This window comes from Vidua chalybeata, chromosome 5 (assembly GCF_026979565.1).
Source record: "Vidua chalybeata isolate OUT-0048 chromosome 5, bVidCha1 merged haplotype, whole genome shotgun sequence".
Classification (NCBI taxonomy): Eukaryota; Metazoa; Chordata; class Aves; order Passeriformes; family Viduidae; genus Vidua; species Vidua chalybeata.
Window position 1 is genome coordinate 28,220,927 of NC_071534.1, and position 12,927 is coordinate 28,233,853.

The 12,927-nt window shown below is 45.1% G+C and overlaps 1 protein-coding gene and 1 long non-coding RNA gene across 4 annotated transcripts in view; one reads left to right on the forward strand and one right to left on the reverse strand.

Annotated features, from left to right (window-relative positions):
- LOC128788448 (uncharacterized) overlaps window positions 1-12,684 on the reverse strand; it is a 28,311-nt gene extending 15,627 nt beyond the window's left edge. Inside the window, exons 1-10 of one of the 3 annotated variants that reach the window (XM_053943490.1) lie at window positions 11,524-12,684; window positions 7,192-7,295; window positions 6,680-6,794; window positions 5,224-5,398; window positions 4,459-4,570; window positions 3,361-3,467; window positions 2,447-2,573; window positions 1,780-1,900; window positions 1,435-1,520; window positions 193-317 (exon numbers count right to left, since the gene is read on the reverse strand). In XM_053943490.1, the coding sequence (XP_053799465.1) occupies window positions 193-317; window positions 1,435-1,520; window positions 1,780-1,900; window positions 2,447-2,573; window positions 3,361-3,467; window positions 4,459-4,570; window positions 5,224-5,398; window positions 6,680-6,794; window positions 7,192-7,276 (1,053 nt within the window). In that variant the 5' untranslated portion in view covers window positions 7,277-7,295; window positions 11,524-12,684. Of the gene's footprint in view, window positions 1-192; window positions 318-1,434; window positions 1,521-1,779; window positions 1,901-2,446; window positions 2,574-3,360; window positions 3,468-4,458; window positions 4,571-5,223; window positions 5,399-6,679; window positions 6,795-7,191; window positions 7,298-8,905; window positions 9,002-11,523 lie in introns of those variants that run through there. The other 2 variants (XM_053943491.1, XM_053943492.1) reach the window with 2 other exon arrangements.
- On the forward strand, window positions 2,484-7,001 carry LOC128788450 (uncharacterized). The gene is made up of 4 exons (XR_008431090.1): window positions 2,484-2,587; window positions 3,040-3,229; window positions 6,587-6,814; window positions 6,908-7,001. It is a non-coding gene; the product is annotated as an uncharacterized LOC128788450 (long non-coding RNA).
- Window positions 12,685-12,927: the final 243 nt, after the last annotated feature.

Consider the following 12,927-nt stretch of genomic DNA (forward strand, 5'->3'; position numbering starts at 1 on the left):
TAAATGTGGATAAGGGGAGGAGGAGAAGGCACTTATCTTTCAAGAATAGCAAGGGAAACTAAAGGGAGAATGTCTGAGAGCAGGAGAATCATTGGTCCCTGGCTGAGTCATCTTTTAGTTTTGGGAACAGATATAAATTTGTCTTGTGCTGTCAGCAGAGAGGCATCACATGGAGGCCAGCAGAGGACTCACTGGTTGAGGTGTGGTCATGTCCCTTCGCCCAGGCTGGCTCCCCTTCCTTCTGGCTTTCTGTAGCTTGCTGAGGGCCACTGCAATGCAGCTGCCCACTCTGGCATTGTTCTGGATCAGTGCAAGGTCTGTTGAGCATTTCTTTGAGGAAAATTAAAAATACCAGCGAGTCTGACCTGTTATGAAGATTATGTAGGAACTGTTTAGAGGAAGAAAGCAGAGAATACATGCTGGGACTTGATAGGTTTGATTCCCCCATACTACCATACCATAATCCTTTGGGAACAAGTATAGTGGGTTACAATGCTGCATGAAAACTCAGATTTTTCTTTTCTTTTTTTTTTTTTTTTTTTTTTTTTTTTAATTCACCTTCCTCCCCCAGCATCTACAGAGAGGAAGCCTGACTTTGATAGGTGGGGAATAGAAGCAAGGATTTCACAGAGAAAAGAGAAGGTGAAGTACTGAAATTACAGCAGAGAGCCAAAAAACAATAGAGGATCTTGGTCAGCTTTTCCAGAAAGAGATACCTACTGAGATTTTGCCAAGTCACTATAAGCAATTATAAGCAATTCTTTTAGCAAATTGCACTGGGAGCAGCGTATCAGAGTCTTTGAGAGCCCTACTTTGTGGCTGCATATAGCTCTTATACCCAAAAATGCCTTTACCATTCTGCCCTGATTGGTCAGGTCTCCTAGAGGGCTGGCTGCAGAGCCTGGATGTGCATCTGGCTCTCCCAGATCCTATACTGGCATCCCAGCCAGTATCTCTGCTTTCTCTTGGCTGTGCAGTTGGATTCCTGCTTACCCAGGGGCATTTGTCCCCCAGGTCTCTCTTTCTCTGTATCCACAGGGAAGGTTGGATAAGGCAGTGTGATGTACAGCATGGTGCTCTGGGAAGCCCAGGGACCTTCCAGTGTGCAACCCCAGCACAGACAACTGCATCCAGAGATTCCATCACAGAGCAGACAAGCTCCAGGGTCAGATGTGAGGGATTTCTTTGGGCTCTGGACCAGCTGCCATCTGTGCTGCCCTCCAGTTTTTAATGTAAAAGGGGATGAAGGCAGTAAGGATGTTCCTGAAAAATCAGGATGCAGGTGCTAAACTCTCATCTGTTTGCAGACACTGAAGTGTTTGCTCCTTGCTAGACCGTCAGTAAAGTCTCGGTGTTTCCTACCACTTGTTATCAGAAGAGATAGGAAATACACTGGAATACTTTCTTTTTCCCCCCCATTTAGTAAGAGGATACTAGAGTCCAACGATTTCCCATCAGTTAATTCTGTGAGCTTCTGTAACAAAAAGGGGGTCACTTCTTTGCCTGTGATTCCTTTGGATCTGCAAATATAAAGAAAATGCCCACAGATGAGCTGAAATGGCAGCAGAGGAGAAGCACTGTTGCCAGCAGATACTTTATCTCCATAACCACATACCATAACAAGTCCTGTAAACAAGCTTTGGGTTAGATAAAGGTACTGTTGAAAATAAGTTATGGGTTCACCCATGCCCAAGGTTAAGCTGTGCTACGGCTCCTGAATTTGTTTACTGCCCCAAGACCATGGGCTAAGCAAAGGCAAAGACTTAGGTTGCTTCTCACCTGGCTTGGCTGAGAGCTTGCTGGATGGCCTCTTCGATGGCCTGGCCCTCGGCAGCTCGCACCCGGGGACAGGGCACTGCTATCAGCACCCCGCTGCTCAGGCCCAGCCCCAGAGCACTGTCTGGGAGAGGATGGGAATATTGTTAGTGGCACTCCTTGGAGAAGTCAGGTGCTGAAGGAAAAGGACAGAGGAGAGTGGGCATGAGGTGTAGGAAGCCTCAGAGCTCAAGTTCCAGGTTTTAGCTGACTCAAGATCAGGATCTTTTCCAGCTACCCAACCAATTCACATCTGCCTATTTCTTTTGAGTCTATCTGCACACTAAAAGGCTTTTTTTTTTGTTTTTAAACTGATTCCCCTTCTAAAGGCCCAGAAGCTGTTTTTGTCCACATATTATTACATGCTGCCTCCACTTCACCAGGTGGAATAAAACATGAGTGAGCATGCCAAGCTGGCTGTAGCTGGCTTGCAGTTTTACTTGCTGTAAAGACTGGACTTCTCTGCTGCTGTATTTTCAAAGCACTTTTGATGCAGGAATGGGGGAGGTGGGATGGCACAGTTTTTCAGGGCAAATCCTTCTGCAGACATAAAGAAAGTGCCTCATCCAGGGTAATTCTTGTGTCCCTCCTTTCCAGGACCTTACATGGGCCTTTGCCATCTGAAACACACCAATGAGTTTAGCTGCCTCCTCTTCATCTCGGACATGGTATGGTGCTTGGAAGCCACTCTGGCGTGAGAAGAAGGCTGGGAACTCTCTTGATTCTCCAAAGGCAGCCACACACACACCCTGAGTCTCCTGCAGCAGTGGAAGTGAGACAAGCAGGTGATCAGTGGAGGGCAACTAAAGAATGTGACCTTTTTCCTCCTATCCAGAAAGAAGCTGCCTTTCTTTGGCACAGATCGTAGTTATTTTTGTACAACCTATTCTATTCTATCCTCTCACCAAGAGCCAGACATGTTAAGTGGCTAGATCAGATCTGGCTCACTGAGGCAGAGGAGGCATGTGCATCCTTTGTATGTGCTTGGGGCTGATCCAAAGCCATGCAGCTATCATTGGCACCATCCTGAGTCCAAGATAACACCCGGGAGCTGAAGACATGTCATGAACTGACAGGATATAAACGAGTTCTGCTTGTGATTGAGAAATATCAATGTTGGCTGTCATCTAAAGTGCTGGCCCTTGTGGTTTCCAACATGCCAAACCTTAAAAGGTGACTGCTGCAAATCGTCTGATTCCCTTTTAAATTCTGATTTTATTTTAGTGTTTGACGGCTCTAGCTTTCCTGATCTATCATTTTCTGGGAGCATCATCCTGGAAAAGCAAATCTAATGCCAAAGAGAAAGGACATGGATAGCACTACCTTTGACCTCAGTTGGAGCAGCTGCTGGAACAGCCCCTTGGACATGTTAGGGAGCAGCCAAGTTGTTGTACAGCCCCAGGACTACAGAACTGTAAGTATGGCTTCACATCCTCTCAGTATCAATTTCTGAAAATCTTTGGCTTAGGACCCACCCCAGTGCCACTGGGCACCCTGTGCACAAAGAACCTTATCTGCTTTGACACCACAGCCCATGCTACCTACCAGATATTCCAGTGTCCTGCCAATATCAAGGATAGACTTGGCTCCTGCAGATACAACAGCCACCGGCGTTCGTCCCAGCTCTGTCAAGTCAGCACTCACATCCAGAGCTGCCAAGGGACAAGCAGCACTGAGTTGGTGACTCTGTTGTAATCCAAGATGATGAGCTCTGACCTCCTAAAAAGCCACATATGCCCAGGGTGCCACTGCCTGACTTTAAAACTGTTTAGATCCACAAGCAAATATTAAAGGTTTAGATCATGCCTTTAGGTGTTGAGATTGAAAGAGGTATTGACAAAAAGAAGTCACATGGCTAAGAGCAGAGGTGCAGCCTTGTACTCTATCTCTTGGCTCTTTGATCACACTGACAAAGAACATGCAAAAATTTGGTAGAAAAGAAAGAAAAAGGTGTTGTACAGCAAGGATGAGGTTCAAGGAGATGCAATATCATTGAAGTAGATTTGGGTTTGCAACTGATAATGCTTGCAAAAAAAAGAAAGTACCACAGGAGCTGACCTCAGGAAACTCCCTGGTCTCTGGAATTTACACCACATCTGAAAGAAATGGCATACAACAGGGCACTGCACTTGGGCTGTGCTGGAAATATATATGGCTGAGAAGAGAGAATGCACTTAAAACCCACAAACCGTACAGCCAAGACTGGGCCATCTTTCAGAGAGGAGTACACACCTCTAACACAGAGCGCACTCTTTTGTGGCAAGGCTCTTCTTCTCCTCAGCTGAGAGAGCTGATAACAACACTGTGCTTGGCAGCCAGTATCAGGTTATGCAGCTGTTACAAAGAGGCAGAGGTGCAGTCAGCTCCTGTTGCACCAAACAATATCAATATAACCCCGTGTAGGCAAAGGTTAAAGAGAAACTTCCACCCCCTTAACAACTGTCCAGGGCTCAAGAGGAATATTTGGAAGCTTCTGGAAAGGGGACGTCAGGGAGAAAGCAACCCTAGTTTGATCAAGAAGAATGTTAATTTTATTATTCTGAACAGACAGTTACTGTAGGACAGGCTGGGAAAAAGGAAAAAGCAGGAATTGAATGAAACTGTAGCAACAGAGTGAAAAGTAGAATGCATTGATGTTCTTACTGTTCTCCCCATCCCGATGGACACCTCCTATGCCACCTGTCACAAACACAGGAATTCCTGCTTTGTGTGCCGCGATCATTGTTCCAGACACAGTAGTGCCACCGGACAAGCCCTGTTGGGGAACCACCAGTCACAGTCAGCACCCAGGGTGACATGGAGAAGCAGCTACAGCTGTGGTCTGCCACACAGCAGTGTGAGCAGCTGAGCAGGGAAATTCTAACACAAATACTCTTTTAGCCAAAAAGGCAGAGGAATTCACTTAAGAGCTAGACTCTATAATCCCTGTGGGTCCCTTCCAACTCAGAATATTCTGTGATTCTGTGAATCATCTGTCATCCCTGTTATATAAACTGTTGTTGCCCTGATAGCAGAGGTCTTTGTTGTCCAGGTGTTCCACAGGCAGCTAGTGGCACCTTCAGCTGTCACTTTAAGCCTGGGATGGCCTAAGTGTCACATAGTTTACATGCAATGAGAGAATGTCCTATCATGCCAATAAGAATATTCTTAGCCAAGCGCCCATGGCTTGCCAGCACAACCAGAATGACTTTTCAGGAGCCCTATTTCATGTATGTCATTCCCTTACTCTGCTGTATTTTGAGTCTAGTTAGGGCCACTTTTGCACTTACCAATAAGATACCACTTCCCATTATATTTTTGAGACGTTTAAAAGCCACCTGGCCTGAAGCTGGAGAGCACTATTCTGTTGCTAGAAAGGCAGCTATACTTTAGTAGGAAAGACCACACTAAAAAGTTTGCACACCATACCTGGCTGAGGACGAAAGGAAAATCTCTGCGAGACACTTTAACTGCATTTCTACTGCTTGCCAAGAACTCGAGTTCCTCATCTGTGAGTCCCACGTGGATTTGGCCCCTTAAAATACCTACAGTGGCTGGCACTGCTCCATTTGTTCTCACAATTTCTTCCACCTCTCTGGCCATGCTGAAGTAAGACAAGCACAACAATAATCACAAAATTATGGATGGAAACAATCAGGAAAGAAATCTGTCATGTTTGATGGGCATAATTCACAGTTCTACAGTTCTTGTGATTTCAGCTACATCCTGTTCTTCTTGTATCTGCCTCATGGCAGAAATCTTTGCCTTTGAACTTGCAGAAGTGAAGAGATCCCATTTTCAAGGATGGCAATGTCCAAGCTCTGTGCTTCATTTTTGAGAAAAATAATTTGGTTTACAAGCAAATCTGGTTATGCAATATACAACTGAAAATAGGGATTTTCTCAAAATAGGACTTTTCTGTATCTTTTACCGGTTATTTCTCTGACATAATAGACCTTCACAGAAACCCCAGGTAGTCCAAGTCCTGCTCAAATCAACAGGATATATATTTCAAAATACAGTCAGTGAGATATAGAGTAACAACTGCTGCCTTAGGGTACTCCAGGGTTGCAGACTAAGCCTAAGTTTAGCAGATTTTGTACTTGATCATTCATACACTATCTTTTTTAGGAGCAGCTTCTTCTCCCTTTCTGAGCTATCTGGACATATGCTTGGCAATCTTTAACTACTGAAACTACCTCTTCCCAAAAATCAAGTTTTTAGAGCTCCATTTCAAGAGACAATGTCAGGTAGAATAATGGCCAGGTAAAAAGCAAGATGGAAAATCAATACCAAAACCTTTCTGTGCTTTCTGGTAGCTAAGATGGAGGGGAGAGTGCAACGATTTCTGGCACTGCAACTCAATGAAACACAAGTCTACTGAAAATTGATAAATAAAGAGTAGAGGTCAGGGGTTCCATGCAGGGTACAGAAGACAGTGAGAAGGGACCAGGAGCTCTCACACTAGCTGCTATGAGTGGGCTAAGGAACAGATTTCATTATTGTATTTCAATCCTTTTTGCATTACAAAAGATACAGGAAAAGAAACTGCAGAGAGTGTTCAATGTCTATACAAACTATGCAGCTGAAAAGGCTGTTAGCTCTCTTTTAGAGCAAGTGGTGACATTATCTGCTGCTCTACTTTAAAGGAAGCCAGAAATGTAAGTTGTTGAACAAGGAGATAACTAAGCTCTCCGCATTTGTCCTTAAAAGTCCAAATACAATTGTTTTACACTTGAACTCACAGTCTGCATGCCTAACAACCTGACATTTCCATTTGCTCTTGGAACAGCTTTGACTTGACCAAGAATACGAATACCAATCCAGTAAGTTATATGCTTCATTCTTACAACTTCACTGAATGAGGAACATCAAAATCCACCACCTCAAATTCAGAGGATGCGCCATGCCATGTGTAATGATGGTGCTTTCCAAGGCTACAACGGGTCTCCCTTCCACCAGAGCTTCCTGTACAGAGGGATGAATCCTGACATAACCACCTGGGGATAAACACAGAAGAGTGAGTTATTTGTGTGGGTGTTTGCAGTAACTACTGAGCTGTTTTATAAAATGCAAATTGTCGTCATCACAACAAATTTATCCCCCTCTTCAGCTGTTCTTTGGAGGGAATTTACAAATAACTTTAAGAAGACTAGAGCTGTGTTTTATGTAAGTGAAATGTGTGCAAAATATCTCTACTGTTAATATGAATTATAATCCTCATCACCATCACTGAAGGATCCTCTGCCACCATTTTTGGAGTTGTATGGTTACTCTTATTCCACTTGAACGTTATTGTGAACAAACTGAGCCCTGCAACCATGCCTAAAGATGGAAATATGTTTTAGAAGAGTGGAAGCACCAAAGGACACCAAAGGAACTCACTGCACTACTCACCATGCAGAAGTCTTCTCATCTGGGTGGCCCCACGTGCCATGGAGGACACATGTCTTCCCAGGCTGAAGGTTATCTCCCTAATCATCTTGTGTGTATGGATGGTCCTGAGATAACAGAGGTCAGGTGAAAAGGAAAGATATAATTTAACAATGATGTGACCCTAAGAAGCTAAACCTTGGAAGGTAGACAGCCCTTGCCTAAGAGATTGCCTGGAATCTCCTGGTGTTTGGAGCATGAGCCAGGGTGGCAAAACAAAATGTTAAGCTGCAAAAATGGAGTTGGAAGGGGTCACTTGACCCATTGTCAATGCTGGTGGAGCAGAGGAAAGGATGAGGAGTTACAAACTAGGGAGAATTCTGAAGCAGAAAACCTTTTAAATTCCAAAGTGACCTGCTCATGATAGATGTCAGGCCCAGCCACTGCCACCTCCAACACGAAAGGTCACAAGGAGGAATCTACAAAGCAGAATAATGCTACAGGGATAGGAACCTGTTTTTTGCCGGTGTCTAGGAGAAAATAAGAAGCTCAAAAAGGAGCTGAGAACTGACAAACTAGACTGGAACTGCAAGGAGGAGAGAGCAGCTTTCCCTAGAGCTGGGAGTGCTTTATGCAGGCTCATGTTACATCATCCTTTTTAGCACTGTGCCTTGGAAGCAGACTGGCAATTCAGCCCCAGCAACAAACTCCAGAACTCCTCTTGTCTCTTAGCAACTCCTTTTCACTCTAATTAAATTCATTCCCAAACAGAGAAAGAGGGGGAGAGAGTTGTAAATGTTAAGAGAGTGGTCTGGTCTGGGCCTCAGGGCAGTTTCACTCAATGCCTGGCTGCTTCACATACTTTCCCTGGGCTTTTGGCCATATCCCTCCAGTCTCCCTGCTCCTCACCCCTTCACTAGGAGGAAAGGATCCCCTTCTTCAGTTCTTTGTGCCTATTGTTAACTCAGATGGCAAATTAATTAAAAAACAGTACTGTGTTCATGTTACAGTTGGCAGAACATGGCTCTGCTCTCAGTACAGTGTGTGGCACTTCAGCTATACAGAAAATTCTTACACCCAGGGAGAGTGTATTTGCCCAAATCTGAAGACTTCAATTATACAGGACAGCTTGGGTTGTGCTATTTAAGAAATGTGGGACTGGATCAATTAGACACAATACACACCTGACTGAAACACTAAGATTTTCCACCTTCCAAATCCTTTTCCTGCTAAGCTCGGCAGCTTGAGCTGTTCATGGGTTCATGCAAATGTTCTGGTATGGCTGTGTGTGTGCCTACAGACCCCTCACTCTCTGGGGCAAAGTCAGCTTTGGAATAAATTCATTAAGCCAACAGGGTTACGCCAGGCATCGGTTGAGCTGCTCGAGTTGTGCTCTGAATTTTAACAACTCCGCAAACTCAGAAGCACTACACCAAGGAGTGCCCAAGCTGTACTGGCCAGTGGATAAAAACCAGCTGGTCACCACCTGAAACCCAACAGGGCTGAGCCTTCCTTCACAGGAAGCTTGGCCAACATCCAGCTTGAACTGGCTCAAAGATTTTTGAAGCTTGGTAAGTTTTGCTGCAAGACCCATACGACCTTTTGCTTTGTAACCAAACTTTGCACATTCCTAGTGTACGTTTCAGGCAGCTGGAGCACGGACCTGCTCTCCTCCCGCCTCCCCTGTGACCCACACTGCGTATCCGACCTCATGGAGCAATGGCCTGGTGTCTCTTACCTTAGGTGTCTGTCTCATGGAGGGAGGTTGGGTGCTACTGGAGCGGTGCCTGGGCAGCCCTGGGAGGAGGCAGAGGAGGGGGTGTGCTGGCCAGAACTCCTAGCCAAGAGAATCTATTTATTATTAACCACAGGCACAGCTGAGCTCCACAACTGCTCCCTGTCCAGGGTGCAGGGGGCCACTGTACAGCAGGGCCAGGAAAGCTTCTGTGATTATTTTTGTTCACACAGAGCCAGATTTTCCCCTTGCTCTTTAAAAGACTTTTCTCATTTTTCAGATTCCTTTCCTATTACATTTTTTTTTAAATCGGTGAATTCCTTGCTTGCTAAAACAATGCCTTTGCAGACTGAGCCCCTTTGTGCTTATTCCTAAAAAGCAGAGGAATCACATTCGTGCCTCCCCCCGCAACTTTGCTAAATGCAGCTGTTAAATCTCTTTCTTCCCAGGGTGAGAGCTCTACCCAGCTCTTGGCCTCTCCAGCAAGGAAAGCTGTAGGTCTAAAGACAGTTGTGGCCTCATTTTTTACAATGCAGATATCTGGCTACACCCGGAACACAAGTCGAGCTCACAGCAAAAACTATTGTAGTCTCCTCCTATAAAGACAATCCATTCTAGCAGTTCAAGGGCAGCTTTGAGCAATGACTGTGAAACTAATATTTGTCCCCTCCTAAAAAAAACCACGATACTTTGATATCTAATGCATAGCTATTGTACATGCTTCAGAAAATACCAGAGCTGAGATTTAGACAGCCATGAAAGAACTGATTTACAGGTTAAAAGACAGACATGCTTCTGTGCAGCTTCCATGCACAACATAAAACTAGCTGAAGTAATTACTAATGCATCGCTAAAGTAATCAGTGTCAGGGAACTGACTTTACTGCAATCCATTAATCAGGAAATTGTAAAACATAGGCTGTTAAAGCAGTATTCGCACTTTACACTTGTCCCTTTCAAAAGAAATTTCTTTCAACTTCCGTTTAACCCAGCAGTAACAAATCGTGTCTTACTTTCTACATCCTTCTAGTCTCTTCAACTAAACACATCCAAGGAAACTTCAAACAAAGCTTGCTGAGCTACAAAGACAATCTGCCTCTGACTTCTACTACCCAGTCTGGAGGGAATTTAATTGCAAGAATGGTAGATTGCATCCTCAGATACCACAAATGGATGATGAAGATTTTATGAACAGTATCTTTTTCCTGGGAGGATGGGTAGCCAGATGTATTAGAAAGAAAATGTGTAGGTAAAATAACATTTTTTAAGAATACACACAAATTATAATGACATAATTTTATTTTCTATTACATCTATTTTCTATTACATCTATTTGGAAAGACTGCAGTATTGTAGGATTCTATCTGGACCATCATGTTTTTGACATACTCTCAGGCAAGATGGCTTAGTAACCAAGGTCACTCGGTTTCCAGTTCTCAACATCATCTCAAGGTGAGCTTATGCAGTGGGCACCCAAGTCCAGCCTGTCATATTAGGTAAGTCAGGGGTAAGGATATTTTGCTTCATTTGTAATTTTTTTCCTTAAATCCAGGAGAAAATCAGCCTGTTGGATTTTTAACTCAGCTTTCGAACATGAACCTGTAGGTCTCTGAGACAAAATGGGGCAGATCAAACAGGTCTCTGAGGGTACTACTGCAGTCTTGTGCATATCCCAGCAGGCTTCTGCAGTGTGATATATGGCTGACAATAGCGATGATGGAGTTTGGAAGCAGCCATAGGGGACTGGCAGGAGAGAAGGCCCTGGAGAAGAGCTGGAGACAGATCTGTGTGTAAGTGCAGGGCACTGTATAACTCACTCCCCTGCCTGCTGCAGCGTTAGCTGCCTTTGCAGTCCCGTCTGCCTGTCCCTGACCCAGAGCTTGCTGCTGCTACTTCCCCCTCTGGGCCTCAGAAGTAGAAGTTAATATTAAACAGGTTCCTGAGTAAAATGGGAGCGGCTGGGAACAAAGAAATTGCCATGGCAAATTCCTACTGCTCCCTGGGAGCTGGGCCCTACAGCCACCCTGGCATTTTTCTTTCTGAGTGATTCCTAGAGTTTATCTCCCCTGAAACCTTTCCTCTCTCAGGGGTGTCACTGCCAGAGGCATTAAGGAAATGGGAAACTCCACATTACTTTTGTCACTTTCTCATGTCCACCATGGGACACTATTTTCCTTTCCCTGTGCACCTGATTTCTAAGAGTCTATTTACAATTGTTAGGCTGGGATTTGCTCATTGGTGTTTCTCTGTTTTTGAAGCTTGTTTTTAAGCTGCTAATACCCAGGAGACCTCCTAGGGACATGCAGAATCATACAGAAGACATTTAACCATTCACTTATTTTACCTTAGTGAGAACTGTGGTGCCTGGAACTGTCTGTCTTGTCAGGGCAACAATCTAACCAATACGAAGGTATGACAAAATCACTCTTTAGTGACTTAACCTCTTTAACTGTCTTGACATCCTTCCACTTTCATCAGCAGATTTTCATGATCATTCTAATGGATCCAAAATAACTTCCCAGATTATCTTAATGGCTTAAAAGTATTTGATTTTTTTTTCCTAATGTGAAGTATTTTTTCCTCCAGCTGTTTCTAACAGAATGCAAGACTGAACATACACACCTGGTGCAGTTTTTGAACTTAGTATTTCAGTGCTGAACATTGCATGAAAAATGCTCTATGATGGAATCAGGTGCAGAAAATAAGTTTCTTCTTTTAGATACTAAAAAGGTATTCCCAATTCTCATGGGACAGTTTTCCATTGAACATCCAGGCTTTCTCTTAACAGGGGTTTGTTGAACTGAATTTGGCATTGATTGATTGGCATTGATCACTGTGCTGATAATATCAGGAGGGAGTCTGCTACATAGAGAGCCTGGATCAAGGTCTTTATTTGGGTGCTCCTTGTCCTGGATGAAGGTTGGCCTTATACAATCATTCAAAGAAGTTGTCCATTCCAAGATTGTTGGAGTTCAAAATTCACTCCAAAAACTAGCCTTTTTTTGTGTTTTATGCATACCTGTACCTTGTTTTGAAGCCTGTTAAAATCGATATGTTTATTTCACCTCCTTTTAATTCAGAGCTCTGTTCGCCCAGGTCTGAATTCTGCATATTCCAGAAAATGCCAACGAGCATTCCCATTGTCTCATTCCTGAGGTAGTTGGAGGGCAGTAAAGTCATGGTTTCAAGGAAACCTGAGAACGGATTTACCTCTTCTCTCCTGTCTAGTGCTCTTCCTAAAGTCCAGCATCTTAGGGCACTGTCCTAGTGCCTATGTTTAGAGCAAAGGCTTAATTTCAGTATTTTCTGGACTGATTGATGGCCTGGATACGTTTGATTTATTAATATATTTTCAAGGAGAGAGGCAAAATATCAGTAACACTGCACTGACAGCCTTCTCCCTTCACCTTGCCCCTGTGCCCCAGCTTGTCACTATCTTTTTGGAATGTGTTTAGTACTTGGCTTAAGGTTCTTGGCAGTAAGAAGCCAAGGGCACCATGTGGATCAGGCAAACACTAGTTTCACAACCAGGATCCATTACAGAATCACAGAATAGGTCGGCTCGGTGGGATCATCATCTGGCCCAACCTCCCTCCGCGAGCAGGGTCGTCCTAGGGCACACGACACAGTGTGCCTGACAATCCTCTGACGCGGATTGCGTCCAGAGGGTTCTGGAGTATCTGCAGTGAGCGACATCCTACAGCAAAAGGACGCGATGTTTTTCATCCCATTTGCGCAGTACCGGGTGACTCAGCGCCAACTTTCGGGCTGGGCCTTTGCGGCGCCACTGTCCCGTTCTGCCCTCCGCCCCCCGCCGGCGCCACGTTGCCGTTCCGTGTCGTTCCCTCCTGGAAAAGGCCCTTTCCCGCCGCCGGCTGATCCCGGCGGGGCGAGCCGAGCCCCGTGCCCGGGCGCGGGGCCGCGCCGGGCGCGCTCCCGGCGGCGCCACGGGGGCGCGCACGGGCCGCGCGCGGCTTGCGGCCGCGCGAGGGCAGCACTGCCGCGGCCCCGCCCCCGGCGCGGTCG